Raw genomic sequence first — 23,403 nt, 5'->3', positions numbered from 1 at the left:
TTGACATGCTTCAAGGGAATATTTCTGCAGAGAGAAGCAAGTCTAGAACAGAAGGTTGTGTTCAGAACACAGGGAGTGAAAGATTTGAGACAACAATGAGAAACACTCATTTACAGAAATAGCAGGGGGTGACCGGCATATCTTTCCATTGTAATGAAAGATGGAATGTGAAGCTATCATGGAGTCTGCACATTTTTGGAGAGGACAGGAATGGAATGACAAGGTGGACAAATCAGTTCATTAACAAGATATTGAGAACAGTTTGTCAAGAACACATTGGATTAGCACTGGTCTGTGTTGTACCATTCACTCTGAACTTGGCCCACTAAAGTACAACCTCTACTTTCACTGACATCACTTTTACAACTGTTCTACAACTTGTGAAGCAAACACAGCTAGATCATACAATGCAAGACATTGACTCCAAACACAGTCCTACATAAGAAAACCTGCCAAACTGAAAGAGGTGATAGGATAAGGAGATGCGGCCCCTGAGCCCTGTGCTTTCTATTGAAAAAAAGTCTCTCTCGATATTCGGAAATTGAATCTAGCTCCAATATTATGTTCTTTGAAAATGAAAGTACAACACTGGTCAAATCTGCCTCTAACCCTTCCAGGTCGAATCAACATCCTTAAAATGATCTTTCTACGCAAATTCCTATATGCTTTCCACAATGCCCCGTGTATACTCCCCAAGGCATGGTTCAAACAGCTAGATGCCTATGGGTTCATCTGGCACAAGAATTAGCATGCAGATGCTCCAAACACCCATTAAAAAAGGGGGACTGGCCCTCCCCAACTTTATACTTTATTATGCCAGTCAACTGGTGTATGCCTGGTGGTGGCTTAATCCCGACGATCAGGCCATGGTCCTGAAAGCAGCATTAATCACATCCATTGAGGCCCTGGCCAATCAGCTACACAGAGGTCTCCCCTCGATAAATTCTTTAACACCTCTGATAAAAACGGTCTCCCTAATCTTCCATAAAACGGTAGTGGCTGTCTATAAGGCAACAAGCAGTTGGTCCAAATGGTCAACACTCTGTTGCAATTTCAATCCTTTCAGGACAACAGTGTCTGGGCCACGGCCAGAATTAAACAGCTGGGTGACCTGGTGAGTGCAGGGGAGCTCAAGCAGTTTGCCCAACTGAAAGAGGAATATGGGCTACAGAACTACTTGCTTTTCAGACTCCTCCAATTGGGCATGCATTTCTTGCCCAATTCCCAGAGGGCGCCCCACGCACTACCCAATCAATGCTACGAAGGAAAGAACTCTCCAAACCCCTAAGCTGGTCCTACACTATTTTGCTACAAGACAACTTCAATCCTATAAAACATATTTATCTAAAAGCGGCCCAAGACTTCCCATCTTTTGATGAAGGATCTTGGAAAGACATTCTTGAACAAATACCAGAAACTAACATATCGGTACATACATACTAAATTTCTAAATAGAGTTTACTTGACCCCACACAGGCTGGCACAAATATACCAAGGATACCCAGACTTGTGTTTCAAATGTAATGCCGATAGTGGTACTTATATGCATGTATTTTGGTGTGCATATAAATTTCAGCAATACTGGACTGCAATTCTTGCATTTATTAATACCTTTTTGGGACTACCAGCTATTCGGACACCAGCATTCTGCCTACTAGGACATCTAGAGGGATTTACCCTTTCATCATGTGACAGGTTGTGTTTACAGCAGCTCCTACATTATGCAAAATAATCTCCTACCCTAGCATTCTGGATAAAAATTATTAATGGCATTCACAAACTGACATATATAAGGCTTGGATGCCCAGACAAGTTCAAGAACATTTTGGACAGATGGCTCACTGAACCACAAACTGGCATTGCAGCCATATAACTCAGGGACTATGAAAGTTGCTAACCAGGTCTTGTACTTTTAAAACAAAATACAAAAAAAAAAGTCTCTCTCAGTCCTGTCCATTAAATATTTCATTCTCTGTGCCCAGAACATAAGCTACTGATTCAGGCATACTCTGTCTGCAAAAATATTCCCTCCTGCACTTCTAATTCTCTAGAAGTCATTACTAAATGTTAAGTATTTGCACCTAAGTATTTGTTCTTAATTTGACAATTTCTGAGCAGTTAAACGAGCAACATACAGGATGATAACTGCTCAAAAAAAGGCTTTTTGTAAATCTTGTTTTCTGAGGACAAAACTGTCATATTGAAAAGAGACAATTGTCAAATGCAATTATGATCAGACAAACACTACTATTTACATCCCTGTGAGCAATAGATAACATAGACTGCTCTAGTTTTATTTCACAGACTGCTGCATGCCCTAAATATATTGTTCCCCCGATTGTGCTAAAGCATCAGGTGCAACCCTGTGTAGGCATGGAGGAGCCTGTGGAAGTACATGTGTGCTTTTATACATTAAAGGAAAACTAAACCCCCAAAATGAATACTTAAGCAACAGATAGCTTATATCAAATTGAATGACATATTAAAGAATCTTACCAAACTGGAATATATATTTACATAAATATTACCCTTTTACATCTCTTGCCTTGAGCCACCATTTCGTGACTCTATCTGTGCTGCCTCAGAGATCACCTGACCAGAAATACTACAACTCTAACTGTAACAGGAAGAAGTGAGGAAGCAAAAGGCAGAACTCTGTCTGTTAATTGGCTCATGTGACCTTACATGTGGTTTGTATGTGTGCACAGTGAATCTTACGATCTCAGGGGGCGGCCCTTATTTTTTAAAATGGCAATTTTCTATTTATGATTACCCAATGGCACATACTACTAAAAAAGTATATTATTATGATAATGGTTCCTTTACATGAAGCAGGGTTTTACACATGAGCTGTTTTACTCAGTATCTTTTAATAGAGACCTACATTGTTTGGGGGGTATAGTTTTCCTTTAAAGTATATTTGCCTCTTAAACGTTTTTAAGAATCTGGTAGGTTTTTACAACTCTAGTTGTATTTTATTTATTGAAAGTCTTCTTGACAAACCCTCTGCGGATAAACTAAAATACACTGGTTTTCCAAGGCTCAGGCAGTAACCGTACTTTTGATTTAATTCGCTCTTCAAAGCCCTTTTTCTTTCTTCTCCTTTGTTATTGATCCTCAACCCCCTTTCCTGGTTATTTTCACCTGTGTCTCTTTAAATAGCTGTGGGCCAGATGTTGAAGTCTTGCTGTGGCATGTTCTGATCAATAACCAAAGGGAGGGAGTGCAATGCAAAAACAAGAAAAGATCCTTTCCATGACACTGTTTTCATTTGGGGTTGCTTGTCTAGCAATTTGGCATTCAAATGGCCCTTCACTCAAATACAGGCTTCAAATGAGAATAGCATCATTAGATGCGAGTTCTCAAAGCTGTACCAATATAGTAAAAATAAAATGTTTATCACCATGTAATAGAACAATCCTGCTTACGCCCAGCAACATATGGATCCTATTTATCAGGATTTATCAGGCAATACACAAAGGGTAAACAGTGAAGCACATTAGAGGAGGGCAGTAAAAAATGTTAGGTTCTGTACAGATCATTTGAGCATTTAACATTGTTAGCACCTTATAAAATGAAAGCTAATAACACACTTCTCTGCCTTCCATTTACAACATTAGAATAGAGCAAATTCAATTCAAGTCATATTTTACTAACCTCTGTGTCTGGTCTTAAAGATCGTAGGTAGCTTTTGAGGTCTCCTCGAGTCATTAATTCCATGATGACAAGTGTTGGCTGACCTTGAGAAACGACCCCTAATAAGCGCACCTGGAAGATACAGACAAACGTGAAAATGGATGGAAAGCGAATCCAGTATGGTCAAGAAAAGGTGCAATGCACATAGAGAGGACAACGACATTTAAAAACTCAGCTCTATATTTTAAGAGATAGTTTGGCATAACTAAAAATTTTAGTAATACAGAGTTAGTGATTTGTGGAGATGAAATACATATATATTATATATTTTAAATTGTAAATAAATATGTAAGAAACCTAAGTAATAACAAAAGCAACATAAGGGCAGCTGAAGTATATTACTTTAGAAAGCCTTTTGGCCCTTTTGCAGCTGGATGTAGTATAGTGAAAAGTCAATGGCACACCGACATTCAGAACACTTCTCATTGCTATGATTTTCCCCTACCTTTATACCCCTAGCCATTTTTAGTGGACATCAAAGCACCCAAAGGGGTCCAACCAACCGTTATCAGTCTATGGAAGAACCCAGCACTGGCTTCCAGAGATTTAAAAAAGATTGCGCCAAATCCCAAACCAAATGTAAACAAAATTTAGGCTTACTTGTGTGCTATTGTCATAAATATTACCGCTACCGTGATAATACAAATTAACTACAACAGAAAGATTTCTAAAACCCAGACTCTGCTTTTCGCCCATTGTTCCAAATACCTATTTTGTGACTTGGTATTGCAGGCAGATGCCGTAAGGTCTCTGTCTCGCCACCCTTACTTTGAATAAATGCTCTTTTTCTTACCGCTGCACTAGTCCCTGCCCAATCCTTGTGTATCTGATAGAATATTGGATACATAGCATTTATACATCTAACCATATAATGCTGTGCCAGTCACTGGATGTTAGAAATGTACATAGTTGGTCCCTGAAAACATTGTGACAGCCTTTTCTCATCCAGGATAAAATTGCCTTAATTATATTGACAACTATGATATCTAAACAAAATACCTTCCTTATAAAGGTGCCTAAAAAGATATTCAGGGTCAACAACAAATGCCAAATGAAAACTTTAGATGGGTGAATCGTATTTCTACTTTTTGGGAGCCTTGGGTAAATGATCTGGCAAAACATATATGCTTCTGTGTGCTCTTACACAGATACAACAGAGATTTGATGCAAACTACATTTTTTTTTACAGATACAAACAAAAAAAAGAACTCTCACAGATGCATTCACAGAGAATGCGTAAAAATAAAGAAGAATTAAACAGGCAAATTACGCCAATAATAACCTCTGCCCACAGAACTTGCGTGCCAAATATGAATTTTATTACTCAATACAATGGCGTGAATCATTTGCTTGTGGGGCTCCCTTTAGGTAAAGCGGATGAGTATCAAAAATGAAATAAATGTGCACTGGGTATGAAGACCCAAAAAATGAATGGGGTTCACAAAAGGTATTTAAATATACAAAAATGAACCCTAATACATAGCTTTATTTCATCCAGAAGGACATTAAAAAATCAATTAGTTCAAAAAATGCTTCAAGGGAAGTCCCATAATAAAAGAGAAATTTTGCATACTACCCCCATAAAGGAATACTTTCACATACTCAGCACAAATATTTATGAAGCAGAAGGCTGCATACATATGTCAACACAGATTCCTTCGTCCTATAAGCATGTCTGTTCATCAAACTTTATTCTAGATCAAATGTGCTGCTCATGCAGCCAGTTTTTTTTAAAGCAAAATATCAACTCCCCAAGGGGAATTTATTAATTAGAGGCAATTAGTTCATTGATTCATTTCCACAAGGATTCTCACTGAACCCCAAAATGCCACTTCCCTGAAGCTGCCAGGATTATCTATGCTTAATGAGGTGATGAAACATGTAAAGCGTGTGTAACATCTCTTGCTCTCCACATCCTACATTTACCCTGATGTCCTTGGCAACCAAGCCCTCACAGAACATTTCTCCTGCACTCACCACGTGGTGACAGTTGAACTCCTTCATGACGGAAGCTTCATTCAGAAATTCAATTCTCTCCCGCATGCTGGCAGCTTCGTTGACCGTCTTTATGGCAACTTTCGTCTCTGCCTCATCCTTCACCACCCCTTTGGCAATTCCCTCGTACACCATTCCAAACGAACCTTGCCCAAGCTCTCTGTTCATTGTTATCTTCTCTCGAGGAACCTCCCATTCATCAGGAACATACACTGTAAATGAGGTACATAATAGACGTTGAACACAAGCAAGAATCCATGGTAATTTTAGGACTTCTGAATTATATTTTGCGTCATCCTATTTTTATCTATTGTGTGTCTAACTGTAAATTATCCTTTATTTATATTGACACAATTCCACAGTACTTTACAGAGATTATACATTATGCACACCACCAAGACAAAAAAGTATTGGACCCTTCATTCCCCCTGTTCCCTTAAAATACTGAGCAAGCCATTGTTCAGAAGAGATAGTTATGGCGCTAGTTAGAGCTAAATGGTCTACAGAGCACCATATCCTTGTTTAGAACTAGTGAACCTTCGAAAGCGGTTTGAAATCATTGTTTTTATGTCTCACACCCTGAAAAAAAAGAATGTTGTATCAAAGGCTAAATGGTAATTTGGCAAGATAAAACACTATTGATGCAAGTCTAGTCTTTGCTCTGACAACCATACTTTGTAAGCCCTGTTATTATCTAGACTAGCAATATAAGTCCTGCTGTCACAGTATCTCTCTGATGATAATCTGTTGTAGAGTGCACCTGCTCTGACCGCTATTATAACAATTAAGGATGGAAATGCCCATTCCTTTAGATTAAAGGTCAGGAAAGGAAGCCTTTAAACCATTCAAAACTATGAAGTAACTATGAGAAGTATGTGTACAAAGCTGTGTTAGATGGGTGCACATTTGAAGCACAGAAAATCAAAGAGCTCCAGGGTCCTCGTAAATTTGGTCTCATATCCCACCCAGAATACTGCTTGAAATTCCTCCTGAAGGAGTGGCATGTCAATGAAGTGTCTCTGAACAGTAATAGTGTCTGCATTAAACAAGCTACCTCTGACCTACTCTTACTTAAAAGGAAAACATGTTTTTTTTAAATGCTGCTCCAGCACTGAAATCCAGAGAGCAAAGAGCAAACATTTTTATATTTAATTTTGAAATCTGATGTGGGGCTAGACATATTGTCAGTTTCCCAGTTGGCCCCGGTTATGTGACTTGTGCTCTGATAAACTTTGTCACTCTTTACTGCTGTACTGCAAGCTGGAGTGATATCACCCCCTCCCTCATCCAGCAGCCTAACAACAGAACAATGGGAAGGTAACCAGATTACAGCTCCCTAACACAAGATAACAGCTGCCTAGTAGATCTAATAACAGCACTCAGTAGTAAAATTCAGGTCCCACTGAGACTCATTCAGCAACATTGAGTAGGAGAAACAACATCCTGCCAGAAAGCAGTTCCATTCTAAAGTGCTGGCTTTTTCTGAAAGCACATGACCAGGCAAAATGACCAAAGATGGCTGCCTACACACCAATATTACAACTAAAAAAAATACATTTGCTGTGTTAGGAATTACATTTTATATTGTAGAATGAATCAATTGCAGTGTAAACAGTGTAATTTAGAAATAAAAACTACACCATAAAAATCATGACAGAATCCCTTTAACCAGCCAAGGCATGTGTACCTAAAACTGAAGCATACTTGTCTGAGAGTGCCTGTGCTTCTATATTTACTATTGCTGTAGCACGTAATGACATTAATAATAAATAATGAGCAGTGTATTTTTTTTATATGCGGCAGAGTCTAATAATCCATAGAACAGCCATTTGTTTTCAGGATTTGATCAGTAAATACTTCCTTCTGTTTGGTTGCTATGGGCTACAAGACCTGTATTAAGCCTTGCACTATTTTTTTTTTAATTTATGAAGTAAAAAGTCAGATGCATCTGGCTTGTAAAAATACTACTGGGCTGCATACCACTGACACGTTGTTGATATTCTAGGTGTCACTGGAATGTTGCCACATTTCCTACATATTGCTATGGGATGCAGTGACATGGGGATAGGGCATACTTCTAAAAGGCATTAAGGGAATCTGCCATCACATCACCAGGCAGAACATTCCATCGCCTTTACAGGGAAAAATCGAATGCATTGCTTCATGTGAAAGGAGGTGGGGGTAACATGAAAACAGGGACTGACGTGGTTCTGATAGCAAAGACAAGACCATAAGTAGTGTGTAATGAGATACATTTTTCCCCTTTTTTTTTTTAAAAAACAAAAAACTAAGGCATGTACAAATCTAGTGTCTAAAGCAACTTAAATACAATGTAATAGTATTCATGCAAATAATGACATTTTGTTGTTGTTATGGTGGTGCTGCTCTGTTTCAACTAATCACAAAAAATGTCGCTGGCCTTGCAGTATTATACCCAGCTCGACAATGAAGATATTGTTGTAAACACCTATCTATGGACAAACTGAAGTTACCTGTAGGTTTAGGGAGACTACCTTGTTAAAAACCTTTGCTTACATGTATTCATCTGGCCATAGCTGCTGGTGCAGAATGCAGTGATAAGGTGCTAGGACTGTGCCAAGCATGTACAAAATGTATAGGAATTATTATTATTATTATTATGGGGCTGGGCTATTTTCCACATTAAGGTCTAGGGATTTGCAGGCTGGAATAACTAAGAAAACATCTTTTTAATTTATTGGCAGGATTAAAAAAAAAAAAAAAATCGCCCCATCAGTAGTAAAAGTGCACCGTGTTGTTGTGAATGTAAGGGTATAGGTCTGGGTATGAAACATGATGAAATATTATACTGTATGTAATGTATTTTTCCTCTGGATGTCCATCTTAAACTACAGCATATGAGGTACTGAATGAACATGAACCATTTGCTTACTTTCTGCTGCACTGAAATACTCCGGGTTCACAGAAGCATAGAGAACACCATTTCCAAGTCGGTTGCTGTTTCTGAAAAGGGAAAGAAGAAAGACATATACAGGAGCCCATTATAATACATTTTTACAGACCAGTGTAGCTTTACTGCAAATGTTCAGTTTCTGATTTCCTAGCCTGTTTACACTAAGGTCAAAACAGTCATTTAGTCAGGCAATATGGTTGAACAAAGCCAAATGAACACCGGCATTATACCCTATGGAGTAGCAGTGCTCAACCCTTACACTGGGAACATGTACACCTTGCTACTTACAGAGTTGGTTTGATATTTTTAATTTGTTTAATTACATTTTTTAATTCATAATCAATGGCAATGATACTGGCCAATGAAAGCTTTAGGAGTGCCATTGCTTGAACATTACTGATGAAGATCTTACCTCTTCTTAAAAACGAAGCAGACGATGCTGATGATACCCACCAACAGGAAGGAGAGGGCGAGGGGAATGGCCACGACCATTTGCAGGATATTATTTCTCACATCCGCTACATAAAAACAAAAATGAGATCAGTTGGCAAATAAATATATTTGCAGAGAGAAGAGCTGCTGGTTGCCTCAGGCACCTTCTTAGCATTTAAAAATACGTGCACCAAGAATAATTAAGTTTAATCAAAGAGGAGTGAAGGATAGGGAAGGGGGATAAGACCTCCTCCATGGGTAATTGATGAATATATAAGTGGCGTTCAGATTGATATAACACTGTGACTTTTGCATGACTCTCAGTTACAGCAATGTCAAAGCTTAATTCATACAGTGTTAATCTTTAGCTGGTCTTACCAATTGATTGCCACTTATAAATAACAGTAATAAAAATAAAGGTCTATTTAACTCTTACTAATAATTATGTAAAATGTGAGTGCCCCTTAGGTTTTGCAAATGCATTTAGTCTGATTTATAATGCATTTTATACTTTTCTATACACACACACACATAGATAGATAGATATTTTATTCATTCATTTTTTTTGCAGGAAATAATGCGATTATTGGACATCTTATGAATGCAATGTTTTGGCGCCATGCTAGGGTTAGTGTCTGAAGGTGAAATTCATTCTCTATGCACTGATAGGAGCTCTGTGAGCACAGCTTTTCTGCGTTTCATTTACATTTCTGTATCCTGCCCCCAGGCATTTCCTCAGGAACAAACGAGTGTCGCAAGCAAAACACTGCGGTGTTCACAATTATGTGGCTGCAGCCTAGCTTCAGCCACAGGGACCTTCCAAGAGTTTTTAGAAACTTGTTTCTGTGGCACTTCAGGTCACACAGGGACAGTTCAGAAAAAAAAAGCAAACAAATATCCCCTTACCACCCTTCAGGTCCCCATTTATAAAGCACAATCGGTCAACATTTGCAGATTACTCAAATTTTATCATTTTTTATTTATGAAACCGTCTCTTTAACCTTTTTTTTTTTTTTAAACCACTTTCTAACTTCCCGATCTTTCATATGACCTTCACCAACAATAAAAGTAAAATTAATTTGTCAGCTCAGATTTAGCAAAATACTATTATTTGCTATGAAGGGATAAAAAAATATCTTGCAGGCAAAGGAAGAGATATTTTACTGCCAATTGATTATGTGAAACTGACAATACCTGTACTATCAGTAACATTTTAGTACAGGTTGTTCAATAAAATTTCCATGCTCCTGTTTTGTCAGCCGCTTCCAACATGGACAGAATCGTCTGATACAGACAGATTGGCAGACAATGGACCTAAAGTATACTGTGATTGGCTAAGAGCAGCCTATGCCTCCTCTAAAGTAATGTAGCTGGGGCAAGTATGGAAGCACAAAGGTAGTACGGTTCTACTATGCTCTTCTACTATGCTCAGAAAGATCTGCCTACAGCTCTGCACAATCAGGGGCACTATACAAATAAGATGCTGGTGCTAAAGTCCAGCAAATACAAATGATGCCACCAATAGATCTTACGTTTTAGCTTTACACAGAAGGAGACCATTTCTGTCCATGATCCATTTCCATAGAGTGAGATGGCCTGAACCTGTGCCGAGTAATTGCCTGGAGGAAGCCGCACGAGTTTGATGCCACCGTTCTTCCGGTAGTCCTGCCTAGACACACATTCCCTGTGTACCTAGTAAAAGAAAATGGATTGCCAGTGATCAGAAGTGCCAATTATTCTACCAATGTCTATAATAATTAAATTGGGAGTGTTTTCTTTAAAACAAATACCATCAACTGATGTCCATTTCTCTAGTGTTGGTATATTGGGGGCAGCTGAATGGAGTAAATGATTTAAGGAACCCAATAACATATACAACTAAAACCCCCATTGTATGTTTGTTAGGGAACCAGGAAAAAAATATTGTAAAATCTGAGAAAAACTTAAAGTCAAGGAAATATTTTTAAGTCACTTATTCTTCAAGTATTCAAGTTTTAATTTGAAATGCAATATTTACTGTGTTAATGACAAGGGTTTAGCATTGCAGCATTAATGTTACACTGTGGGAGGCATGTGCAAAGCCTTTCTGTCAAAACATTAAGTACCATCAGGGAAAATCACCCATGGAGAAATGCATTATAAATTGGTGGGACCACAAAAAAAAAAACCAGAGTAAAATACTGAAAATATTAAATTCGGGGGAAGGAAAATTAAGGTTACACTTTATACATTATTAGTTGGATGATGCATTATGCCATTAGGTGAATTACAAAAATACAATCAAAAAATAATCAAAACAGATGGCACACTGAAAGGTACAGAGCGTTTCTCAAATAGCTGAAATATACCATTGGACAAATGATATATGTTATTGGTCTAAAACTTAAAGGGAATGTCAACCCAAGAAATAATTTTCTTTGCCTAATTAAAGAAAACATAATTTTAAGCAATTTTGCAATATACAATCATTACACATTTTCTATGTTTTTTTAAGTTATTTGTATATGTATTGCTACTGAATGTCGTGTCTGTTCCTTTCTAATCTCGGCCCTGCTGATAAAATGAAAGAAAAGGCAGCTGATTAACAGACCTGTCTTTTCGGGGAACTAAGACTTTTGCAACATTGTTTAAAAAGTAACAAGCAGGAGGTAAGCAAATGCTGATTTCAATAGAAATTGTCTTTTCACCAATAATTTTAAAAGCACCGAGATTTTTTTTATAAAACGTATATTAGAAAGTTACTATGAATTGTGTTTTCTTTTATTACCAAACTTTTATTTTGGGGTTGACTTGCCCTTTAAGGCAATAAAGAGTGATTGTATTCGTTTAAAAATATACAAGTGGCACTCACCTCTCCCTGATGCTTGTACTCAATCTCATACATGAGTATTAGGCCATTTGGCCTTAAGGGTTCAGGCCATCCGAGAAAGATCACACCATCATCTTCTTCTTTAGTGTTTACTATACCTGGGATATCATCGGCTCCGGCTGTAATGTGTTAGTACAAAAAATGTTTAGGCCACAGAACGGAATCTTCAGTTTAAAGTGATACTGTCATGGGAAAAAAATTTTTCTAAATGAATCAGTTAAAAGTGCTGCTCCAGCAGAATTCTGCACTGAAATTCATTTTTTTAAAAGAGCAAACAGATTTTTTTATATTCAATTTTGAAATCTGACATGGGGCTAGACATATTGTCAATTTCCCAGCTGCCCCAAGTCCTGTGACTTGTGCTCTGATAAACTTCAACTGTTGTACTGCAAGTTGGAGTGATATCAACCCCTCCCTCCCCCCCCCCCCAGCAGCCAAACAAAAGAACAATGGGAAGGTAACCAGATAGCAGCTCCCTAACACAAGATAGCAGCTGCCTGGTAGATCTAAGAACAGCACTCAATAGTAAAAACCCATGTCCCACTGAGACACATTCAGTTATATTGAGAAGGAAAAACAGCAGCCTGCCAGAAAGCATCTCTCCTAAAGTGCAGGCACAAGTCACACGACTGGGGGCAGCTGGTAAATTGACAAAATGTCTAGCCCCATGTCAGATTTCAAAATTGAATATAAAAAAATCTGTTTGCTCTTTTGAGAAATGGATTTCAGTGCAGAATTCTGCTGGAGTAGCACTATTAACTGGTGCGTTTTGAAAAAAACATGTTTTCCGATGACAGGATCCCTTTAACAAAATAAAAACAACTTTATGAGAGGTCAGTTTTGGTGTTAGGGTTTCCCTGATCACTGCATTTTGTGAGGGTATGGAATGCTTTGCCAATAGTACTGTGCAGCTTTGGAACTTACCTGCTGGCATGGTTCTGGCAAAGACAAAATTGGATGCACTACAGCCAAGCTTCTCAGCCTCGTGGTTACAGCTATGGATATCGATACGATAGAGAGTAAATGGTTGCAAGTTTGAAATCACTGTCCTCTCCCACTTGTAGTCAACCTTTGTCTCATAGAATGGGTATTCTATATCATCTCTTTCAGAGTCAGAGAAATTGGAGAAGTCCTCTGTGGTGGAATTCTTTTCATAACTGGTCACTGTGGAATTTCCAACAGCTAAGACATCTCTACGCCTACGGTTGGGCCTAGATAAGAAAAAGTTACAGAATCAGGTGATTATGAGTGAAAAACAAGTGGGATAAAAACTAGGGATGCACTATTGGGATTCTGGCCAAACTGAATCCAAGGAAAACGAAAAGGAAAACGTGTGAACATTTTTTGTTTTGTGATGAAATGTCATGTGAGTTCCCTCCCCTGCACTTAATTTACATATGCAAATTAGGATTTGGATCTATTTAGCCAGACACAAGGATTCGGCCAAATTCGAATCCTGCTGAAAAAGGCCAAATCCGGAACCGAATCCTGGATTCCGTGCATCCCTAATAAAAACAAGTATTTTTCATTTAAAAAAAATTTGAACAATACAAAAGAATGATGAATATGAAGAACGTTTTCTATCATATGATACATATAGAGGGGATGGACCAGTGCAATGGGAGCGAACCAGTTGCACTGCTCTGGCCAAAGCAAACTTACTGACTGGTTGTTATGGGTTACTAGACAGACAAATTTTGCCATTAAACCTCCCGTTACTGGTGTCTTCTTAAATTATTTGGGGAAGACGAATGCAACTATTTACTCACCAATGAAATGTGATAGTGTTGCCTTTTATATAAAGTCAACACTAACAACATTAGAATGAGCAACTGCACTGCAGGAAATATATAACACAAATTAATTTAATAAGCTTTTATATGGAAATACATAGGTCATGCTAATAAACCCTTTATTGCAGTTAATTAGCATTGAGAAACGTCTACACGTTTCAGTTTAGAAAGAAGTAGGTGCTTCCTTTTCTAAAGAGCTTGCAATCAGATCTTTAGCAATGGAAACCACATGATGCTGATCCTCATTTCTTCATGGCTCATTTAAGTCATGGTTGCAATGATTGTCTTTGTTCAAAAGAAGGACAGCTAAGGACCTCCTGGCTTGCACCCCTCCCCAATTATTAACACTCTTTCCACAAGAATTTTGGCAAGCTGGGACTTGAAGTCAAAAACAGTTCAGCACACTGATCCATCACAAGCCTGTAACCTTCATAAGCACCTTAAGCAGGCAGCACTGAAGGTAAATAAACCAAAATCCCGACCCAGGAAATGAGTAGGAAACATGATCTTTCCCCAATGATGCATGCGCCGAAAGATTCATTTATTTTCCCTCCTTTGTGGTACACACACACACAACAAAAAACTTTAGTTCTAGATAAGTGGCTGCTCTTTGCAGGTTCTAGAAATATAATGCAAGGATGCCTTTTAATTCCTTCAAAACACTGCAGGAAGACCTGATTTTAGAATGTGACCCTAATAACACTCAGAGATTGGTTAACATTCTTCTATAATAGGTATCACAGGAAACCAAGTGCCTTAGCCAAGTGTATTTTTGTTCTGCCATTCCAAAGCCATGGGACAAGGATGTTTGTGGTCAGAGACAGCAGCGAGATGAAAACAACATTTTATCTCAGGAGTGTAGCTTCGCTCTTCATTCTGATGTACTGAAATGTAGCATTCTTGGATACAAATTCTCCTCAAAATAATTCAGCTGAATATTAAACTGAATCTGAACATTTATATAGAGAAAAGGAAAGCAAGTGCAAGGATGTCAGATTTGGTGTAGATGCACACAATGAATCCCCATTATAAATTAGTTTATGGTTTGAAAAATCTATCTAGGCTTACCTTGGGTAATTTAACCACAGAAATATTTTTTCTACAAGTCATTAAGAAAGGCAATCGGATGACTACTGAAACATCTTTAACATAAAAAAACACAGCAAGTCCAGTTGATTTGACTTATCACTATAAATATACATGTATGGGATCCATTATCTGGAAACCCGTTTTCCAGAAAGCTCTTAATTACAGAAAGGCCATCTACCACAGAGTCCCTTTTATCCAAATGTTTTAAAAATTATTTCCTTTATCTCTGTAATAAAAAGACAGTACCTTGTACTTAATCCAAACTAAAGGTGGCCATACACAGAGATCCGCTCGTTTGGCGATTTCTTCAAACAAGCAGATTTCTCCCAGATATGGCCACCTTGAGATGGGCGATAGGCTGATCCGATCGTGGGCCCTAGGGCCCAATGATCTCATCATAATGAAAAGAAAACAGGCGGTTGGATAGCAGCACCGCATCAACGAACAGATATGGTCCACAATCTGACAGGATTTTTACCTCTCAGCCAGATATCGATTGGGGAAGCCCGTCGGAGGGCCTCACACACGGGCCAATAAGCTGCTGAATTGGTCGGTCTGCAGCTTTTATCGGCCCGTGTACGGCCACCTTAAAATTGGTTTATTTCATGTTTACATTATTTTCTAGTAGACTTAAGGTATGAAGATCCAATTACAGAAAGATCGGTTATTCAGAAAATCCAAGGTCCCGAGCATTCTGGACAACCGGTTCCATACCTGTGCTATGACCTGGATGAATGAGAACCTTCACAGAAAGTTTTTCAGAAAAGGTGGCAACCCTACCTATACATCCAAGGGCAATTGCAGATAATACGAATGTCCTTCACTTCTGGCATTACGCAGCATGATTTCCTGCAGGGGTTACAAAATGTCTCTGTCTCTGTCTTTACGCCCAAATCTACCACTACCGCTGCTCGTTCACCTGACTTGAAAAGCATGAAAGCATTGGGAACAGGTATTTTTAAGCATTTCAGGCTGAAATGTCTCTGTACTTACATGCATGTCAAAATCAAGTAGATAGGCAGCTAAAGTAGGGTAGCTGGCACTAGATATAGATATTGTGTGCTACAGCTCTAAAGCAATGCTTGTATAAACACATATCTTTTGACATAATTCCCATAGGCAGCAATACGAATCATACTACTGTGGAGAGAGGGCTGATATATGCTAAGTACAATGGCTGCTCTATGAAAGAGTTAATGCGAAAGGCTGTGGTAAACATCTGACAGGAACAAAAGAAATCAGGACTTTCCACTGTGATTCAGCCTCCTCCCAATCTAGGATAAACCTGCCTTGTCCCTAGGCTGCCTGAACTTGACAGAAAGGATTAAATACAATCTGGCTTTGCATTCCTCCTACAGAAATATCTGTTTTACCTTCTTCCTTCTGCAACTATTCTTTTCTTACTGACTCAAATCCTTAAAAATTCTTCCTTTGTATTCTGGAGACAGATACATTTTGGCTTTGAGTCACTGAAGATGAAAAAAGCAGGGAGCAAAGCAATACACACACACACACACATACTCTGAGCATTACACAAACATTGTGCATATATTGTCAGCTCCAATCCCTGTCCAGCCAAGAAGCATGAAACACTGGCCTTGCATCAAGGCTACACTCTGCCCCAGCCTCAAATTCATTTTTGTACAATCCCAATCCAAATAATTTGGGACAGACACTGTATAATATATAGGAGAATGGAATGATCAGTAAATCATTTAACACCTTATTTCAATTTGGTGCCTGAAACGCATTTTAAAAAGTTGGGCAAGAGGCATGCTGTCCCATTCCTGCCTAATACAGGATTTCAGCTGCTCAACAGTTTGGGATCTCCTTTTTTATATTTTTCCTTTCATAATGCTCCAAATGTTTCTAATGAGTGACAGGTTTGTATTGCCGGCAGGGAGCCAGTTTAGCACCTTGACTCTTACTATGGAGATAGAAAACCGAACCTGGTACGGGTAAGATGGGCTGAAAGGAGCCAAAAAGCCCTTTACAAGCAATTACAAGCAAAGAGAAGCCTTCTGAAATCATTCTTGTCTCATGCCATACACATAGCACTGCCTAAATACCAAAAATTAATTTTAATTCTCTCATAAGGCATCAAGGGTGGAGACATGCAAATCACTCCTTTATGTCCCTTTGGCCAACTATGCATCCAGAATGGCTGGTTTTATAGCACAGATATAGCCAAATGGTTCAGAGTTACATATCCAAACTTGCTGACAGCTTGTTTTGATCTCGTTAGATCTCATCAGTGCAAGATATTGGAACATGGCTTCTGAGAGAGTAGGACTTTGAGAGTAGCGAAATAGAAAACTGAATCTGATTTGGGTGAGATGGGCTAAAAGGAGCCAAAAAAACTTTCACAAGCAATTACACGCAAGACATGCTGTTGTATGCAGTATTCAGTTTGGCATTGTCTTGCTGAAATAAGTCTGCCCTTTCCTGGGAAAATAATGGTCTGTATGGTAGTATATGTTGTTCTAAAACCTGTATGTATGGTTCAGCATTAATGGTGCCTTCCCATGCCATGTGCACTAATGCACCACAATATCATCACAGATGCTGGCTTTTGTACTGTGCTCCAATAACAACCAGACCGTCCTTCTCCTCTTTAGCCCAGGAAGATGTGGCATTCATGATTTCCAAATAAGAATTTCAAATTTTGAATTGCCAGACCACTGGACAGTGTTCCACTTCACCACTATCCATCTTAAAAGAGCTAAAGCCCAGAGAAGGCGTCAGCAGTGTTGTTTCTGGATCACGTCTATATATGTTTCTTCTTTGCACGAGTTTAAACTCGCATTTGTGGGTGTGTACATAGAAATTGGTTTTCAGCTTCCAACATTGGCTTTTGTCCTTGTCCTCTGTGTACACAGATTTTTCCGTATTCTCTTAATCTTTTAATGATATTATGTACTGTAGATGATGAAACCCCCAAATTCTGTGCAAATTTACATTGAGGAATCTTAAATTTGTAATATTGTTTTTTGTGTAGTGCAATACCATTCCCCCATCTTTACTTCTAAGAGACCTAGCCTCTTGCATTACACAACTTTTCCAGTCTTTTGTTGCCCTGTCCCAACTTTTTTTTTTTAATTTTTTTTTTAAACATGTTCCTGGCATCAAATTAAAAATGAGCACATATTTTCAGAAATTCAAATAACTCAGTTTCAGAGTTTGCTATGTTGTCTTTGCACTCTTTGTTATTAATTGTAGGGTTTAAACGATTTGCAATGGATTCCATTTCTTTTTTTTTTTTTTTACATTATATGCAGTGTCCAATTCTTTTTGGAAGTAGGGTTGTACAAAAAGAGGCTTCCAGGCTGAAGAGCAAAACTAACTTGTCGCCAATCAGAGCACAAGAGCTATTAGGGTAGGGACACACTGGGCGATTTGGGGAGATTTAGTCGCCTGGCGACTAATCGCAGCGACTTTTCTCCCCGAATGCCTCTCCTCACTCTGCGCCTGGATAAACTGAAAAGTCGCCGGCGCTAATCACACACGGCGATTCGTTTTCCGAAATCGCCCGAAGTTGCCTCACGAGGAAACTTCGGGCGACTTCGGAAAACAAATCGCCGCGTGTGATTAGCGCAGGTGATTTTTCATTTTATCCAGGCGCAGAGTGAGGGGAGGCATTCGGGGAAGATTGGTCGTGGAAAGTCGCGGCGATTAGTCGCCAGGCGACTAAATCTCCCCAAATCGCCCAGTGTGTCCCTACCCTTACAATTCACGACAGCTACAATGAGATAAAGGGAGTCATTCCAGGAAAAAAGAGCTTCTGATATCTTCTTACAGAGGCTAAACTAGCATAAATTTACTGAATACTCCCTATGTGCTAAATTTAGCTGATCCATAAGGCATTCAAGGGCATCAAAGCTCATACATACTATAGTCTATAATGCAACAGTGATCCTGTTTGGTGAGGTCAAACAAAGCAATCCGGTCAGCTGGATTTCACTAGAATGCATGCTTTCTACAGCAATAGGAGGGTAACTAAATCCTTCTGTTTAAGTTTAGACTTCAGCAACTGAAAGTCTTGTGAAAGGCTTAGCACTTAGAAGAACTAAATAATGGTGAGCAATAACAAGCTTTTCTTCCTAAACCCTGCAAGCTATCATCCAAAGGTACAGCCGATACACTTCAAGCACCAAGACTTGGGGAGATAATTCACAGGTTGGATGAACAAATCCCTTCACAGGTTCAAAACTCTTCCTAAACCACAAAGTTCTGTTCCATAGTCTTACATAGTCTTACAATATAACATAATAAAGTAATTCACAGAATTCTACTGACTTTTTTTGAATGCTTAAATGTGTTGTTGCTTTGTAGTATAATAGCGCTACACATCTGTCCAGTATTAAATGATTTCATGAGTGTGATGCTCTTGCTTACCTTGGCACAAAAATGGAATTGTGGAGGAAATTTTCAAAAACTTTTCTGTATTCCGCTTCATCTTTTTCAGCTTTTTTCTCTGCCTCAGTTTTAGGACAGGCACAACAATGGCCCTTTTCTCCTACACTGCCTTCTGGCTTTGTAGGCTCTGTCCCACCTTCTGTGTCAATGGTCCCATTGGCATATTTCCGATTGGGTACTTTATCTGAAAGCAAAATAATATGATGTACACTGATTTATTTTACTAATAGAATCCTTTCAAGACTGATAGAAGAATGACAACAAAGTAAGATTGTACTGCATGTGCTTCAGAAAAAGGTCCCCATAGTGTTGTTTTACTATGGAAGCATTTAAAGATACTGAAAATATAACCTTTAGAGCACTGCAAACCACAGGGATAATGTTTGCATTGCTTATCACAATACAGGATGCTAACATGACAGCACTCGCACCTTTGAAGCAATAGTTGTATTGATACAAGTGTCTGTCCTGAGGCTGCTGCTGCCATCGCACAATATAATAGGAGAGATTCCCATTTGGGAGACTGGGTGGGTTCCACTTCACTACCAGCTGAGAAGATGAGTTGGATGCTGAGATCACATCCTGTGGGATGGAAGGAACTGAAATTGAGAAGAGGAAGCATGTTAGAATGAATTTTTATGTTAAGGATAAGCTGTGAAAATGACTCTGAGCAACATAACATATGAGCAAAGCACAGCCTTATTAACAAGGTCCTTTATTGATTACAGTATTAATGAGAAATTGAGTGAGCATTTACTCTATAATATACTTCTATAATATGTTTAACAATATTTAAAAACTATTTATAAAATGCAATGCATTAATTTACACAACACTTGATCAATTAGAGTAGGGATATCGAAGCTTCTGCCCTCCTGGTTCCTGCTATTGGATAAATGGGCAACAGGCTGAGGATATTTTAAGCGAATTCCATAAACACAAACCACACCACTATCCCTTTGTTTACTATAAGGTTTTTATCCTTCTGATTCAAGCAGAGGTCTGACTTGCGTCAGTATTCGATAATCCACAATGTAAAAGAAGATAGAAAAGTACCCCCACTTGATCAGTTAAACTAAAGCAGTCACAATATGTTTTTCAACCGCCTATTCGATAACAGTTAAGTTATACACACTCAGGTAAAAACCACTAATTAGTAGTGATGGGCGAATTTATTCGCCAGGCGCGAATTTGCGCGATTCGCGGCAGGCGAATAAATTCGCGAAACGCCCGCGAAAATTCGCCGTCAAAAACGGGCGCCGGCGTCGAAAAACGGGCGCCGGCGTCAAAAACGAGACGCCGGCGCCGTTTCGCGAATTTTTCGCCGTTTCGCGAAATTCGCGAATTTTTCGGCAAAGCAAAACGGCGCAAATTCGCCCATCACTACATTAGTACATTGGGTTAAGTATTTCACTGGGTAATTAAATTATAAAGTGCTGTGCAATGTTATAAAGTGCTGTGCAATTAGTTAATTGGATTTAAAAAAACTCAGAAACCCAATAATGGTCTATATTACAATAGAACCATAAGAAAAAAAAGGGGGAGGTCCCTTCAGATTTAAAAAAACTCAGAAACCCAATAATGGTCTATATTACAATAGAACCATAAGAAAAAAAGGGGGAGGTCCCTTCAGATTTAAAAAAACTCAGAAACCCAATAATGGTCTATATTACAATAGAACCATAAGAAAAAAAGGGGGAGGTCCCTTCAGATTTAAAAAAACTCAGAAACCCAATAATGGTCTATATTACAATAGAACCATAAGAAAAAAAGGGGGAGGTCCTCCCCTTTTGAAGGGACCTCCCCCTTTTTTTCTTAGAATTCCATAAACGTGACTGCAGCAGCTACAAAAACTTAGTTATCTTATATTGATAGATGAAGAGTCTCAATCACAACAGGCAAAGGTCGCCACTTCCTTGCGGTGGGGATGGTGAATCCTCAAGCCATGTGAGTGTATAATGTGTTTGTAGACTTATGAGGGGTGTTCAGTATGCAAGCTCCAGGCAAGAAGTCACAAGTGAGACATATATCTCAGTGTAAGTTTCTATTCAGAGCTGCAAAGCCGGAGGATGCTCGGCAATCCCACGGGAAACACATTTCCCATGAGTTTTACAAAGTCCTTTTTAGTGCTTTACAAGAGCAGACAGTGTCTTTGTTCCTCTGAATTTTCACTGCTTGAAACAGCAAAGGTTTTTTAAAAAAAATTCTTAACATTGGCCTTAACACATTGGAGAAACTACTTGTCTTATAATTATGCATTCCTCCTAAACAAGATTGACATTATTGCTGTCTCTCAATGTAGGTGCTATCCTTCATTCTGACTTACAAGCAAAACGCCTAGTTGCTAGGCTTATTGGTCAGAATGACAGCTAGTGCCTGGCTTAAGGCGGCCACAGACGTTACAATTACGATCTTTCCAGGAAAGATTGTTCGATTTAATACACAAGTGTAGAGCTGAATTGTCAGATATAAAGGTAGATACAATAGAATTCTACCTGTATCTGATGATTCAGCACTGACAATGGGCAATGTTCGGGTGCCTTCAAAGCCACCCGATCACAATTTTCTAGCCATCTTGATCGACAAGCTGACCGATATCCAAGTCTTCTGCCGATATCGGTCGGCTCGCCGCCCACTATACACGCACCGAATATTGTACAAAAATTTGTTTTGTACAATATTATCTGTGCGTCTATGGCCACCTTAACACAGCACCTGAATAGAAACACAAGCAGAAACCCCCCAAAATTTTAAAATTAAACGTTTCCATTAACCTTGAATTTGGAAGAAAACAAGGACCACTAAAATACAATAAGCCAAAATGCATCATATTTCAAAAATGGTTGGCTACTAGTATCCAGTACTTTAAAATCATATGGTAAGATGGGCTTGTATTTGATTTTTCGAAACACAAGGGAGTTGGCTGAATTTTGCAAGAGTGCTGGGATTCAGTGCATCTGTACAAGAAATCCATTTGGTGATACTAGCCATTTTAAGGAAGTGTGGATTTTGCTTACCTGCTGCATCTGTACGCATATATATGATCTTGCTCTTGGCACCATGGATATGACGGTTCTCCAACATGGTCAGGGTTATAGCCTTCACATAGATTGCATATTGTGTCCAAGGCTTAAGTCCCTGCAGGAGGATTCCAGGGTCACTTTCCTTGCTAGCCGGGAGGTCTACGTCCACCATATTCCAGCTGTTGGATCCGCATGCATCCTGACCATCATACTCTGTTACATTACGGAATGGTCTGAAGTGCAAGAAAAGGGAACCAGAGACAATCAGAGGAAAGCCTAAAAGCTAAATGCAGCAAAACAGGAATGAACTGAATGTTAAAGGGGATCTAAAGTCAAAAGGCAAAAGATCCATTTTGAGGTTCCCCAGGTTCAAAGAACTTTCCTGTGGTCGGTTTCATGCTTGGACTGCCAGACAGTATGGAAGCTGTGTCATTTTTGACACATTCACAGACATGCACTTTGATGAGAAATAAAGACAACCACAGTTAACTGGCAAAATACATGAGGTTCCTTGATTCAAAACAGCTGAACACCTGGAACAGACAGACAGTAAAGAACACTGAATATATCCAGGAAGTTGCGCTAACAATGGTATATTTCATACCAGCTTTACACATCACAGTCAACATTTATAGATTGAACTTTAAGTGACAGTTCATTCTTGGGTAAGTAAAGGTGCCCCAGACAGTGGCGTAACTAGATATAACTGGGCCAAAAAGCAAATTATTTTTCAGGCCCTTTTTTTAGAGGTTGACTTGTTTTACCAATATTTATTGAAACTGTGTATGAATTATGGCCTCATGGGGCCCCTATACCTCCTGGCCCCTCCTGCAGCCGCAAGGTCTGCTTCCTCTATAGTTACACCCCTGGCCCCAGAAATATGGCTGTAATGTGGGACTCACGCCTCTTTGTAGTAGACAGTGAAGCTGATAAGGTCTCTGTAATCAGGTGGCCTGTAACGCTCCCAAGTAAGCTTAATCCGGTTCTTAATTTTGCTCCTGGAGGTGAAATTTAAGACATGACTCTCACCTGCAAATGAGACAGATGTGTATATTAGCAAAAATAAACTCAATTTTACAAATAATTTTACTTTCAGTAAAAAAAACACAACTATATATTTTTTTCATACTTTAAGGGTAAGTAAATAATTGATAACTT

At 38.9% G+C, this 23,403-nt stretch overlaps 1 protein-coding gene across 1 annotated transcript in view; it reads right to left on the bottom strand.

The window, feature by feature from the left end:
• igf1r.S (insulin like growth factor 1 receptor S homeolog) overlaps positions 1-23,403 on the bottom strand; it is a gene marked incomplete at its 5' end in the record, with an annotated part of 159,890 nt that overhangs the window by 11,191 nt on the left and 125,296 nt on the right. The window contains 11 exon segments of the mRNA NM_001088265.1: positions 3,658-3,768; positions 5,674-5,903; positions 8,603-8,673; positions 9,036-9,141; positions 10,588-10,747; positions 11,907-12,043; positions 12,849-13,135; positions 19,202-19,406; positions 19,654-19,821; positions 22,240-22,478; positions 23,148-23,274. Coding sequence (NP_001081734.1) covers positions 3,658-3,768; positions 5,674-5,903; positions 8,603-8,673; positions 9,036-9,141; positions 10,588-10,747; positions 11,907-12,043; positions 12,849-13,135; positions 19,202-19,406; positions 19,654-19,821; positions 22,240-22,478; positions 23,148-23,274 — 1,841 coding nt within the window.

The sequence above is a fragment of the Xenopus laevis genome, chromosome 3S (assembly GCF_017654675.1).
Source record: "Xenopus laevis strain J_2021 chromosome 3S, Xenopus_laevis_v10.1, whole genome shotgun sequence".
Classification (NCBI taxonomy): Eukaryota; Metazoa; Chordata; class Amphibia; order Anura; family Pipidae; genus Xenopus; species Xenopus laevis.
This window is presented reverse-complemented; position numbering and strand designations above follow the sequence as displayed.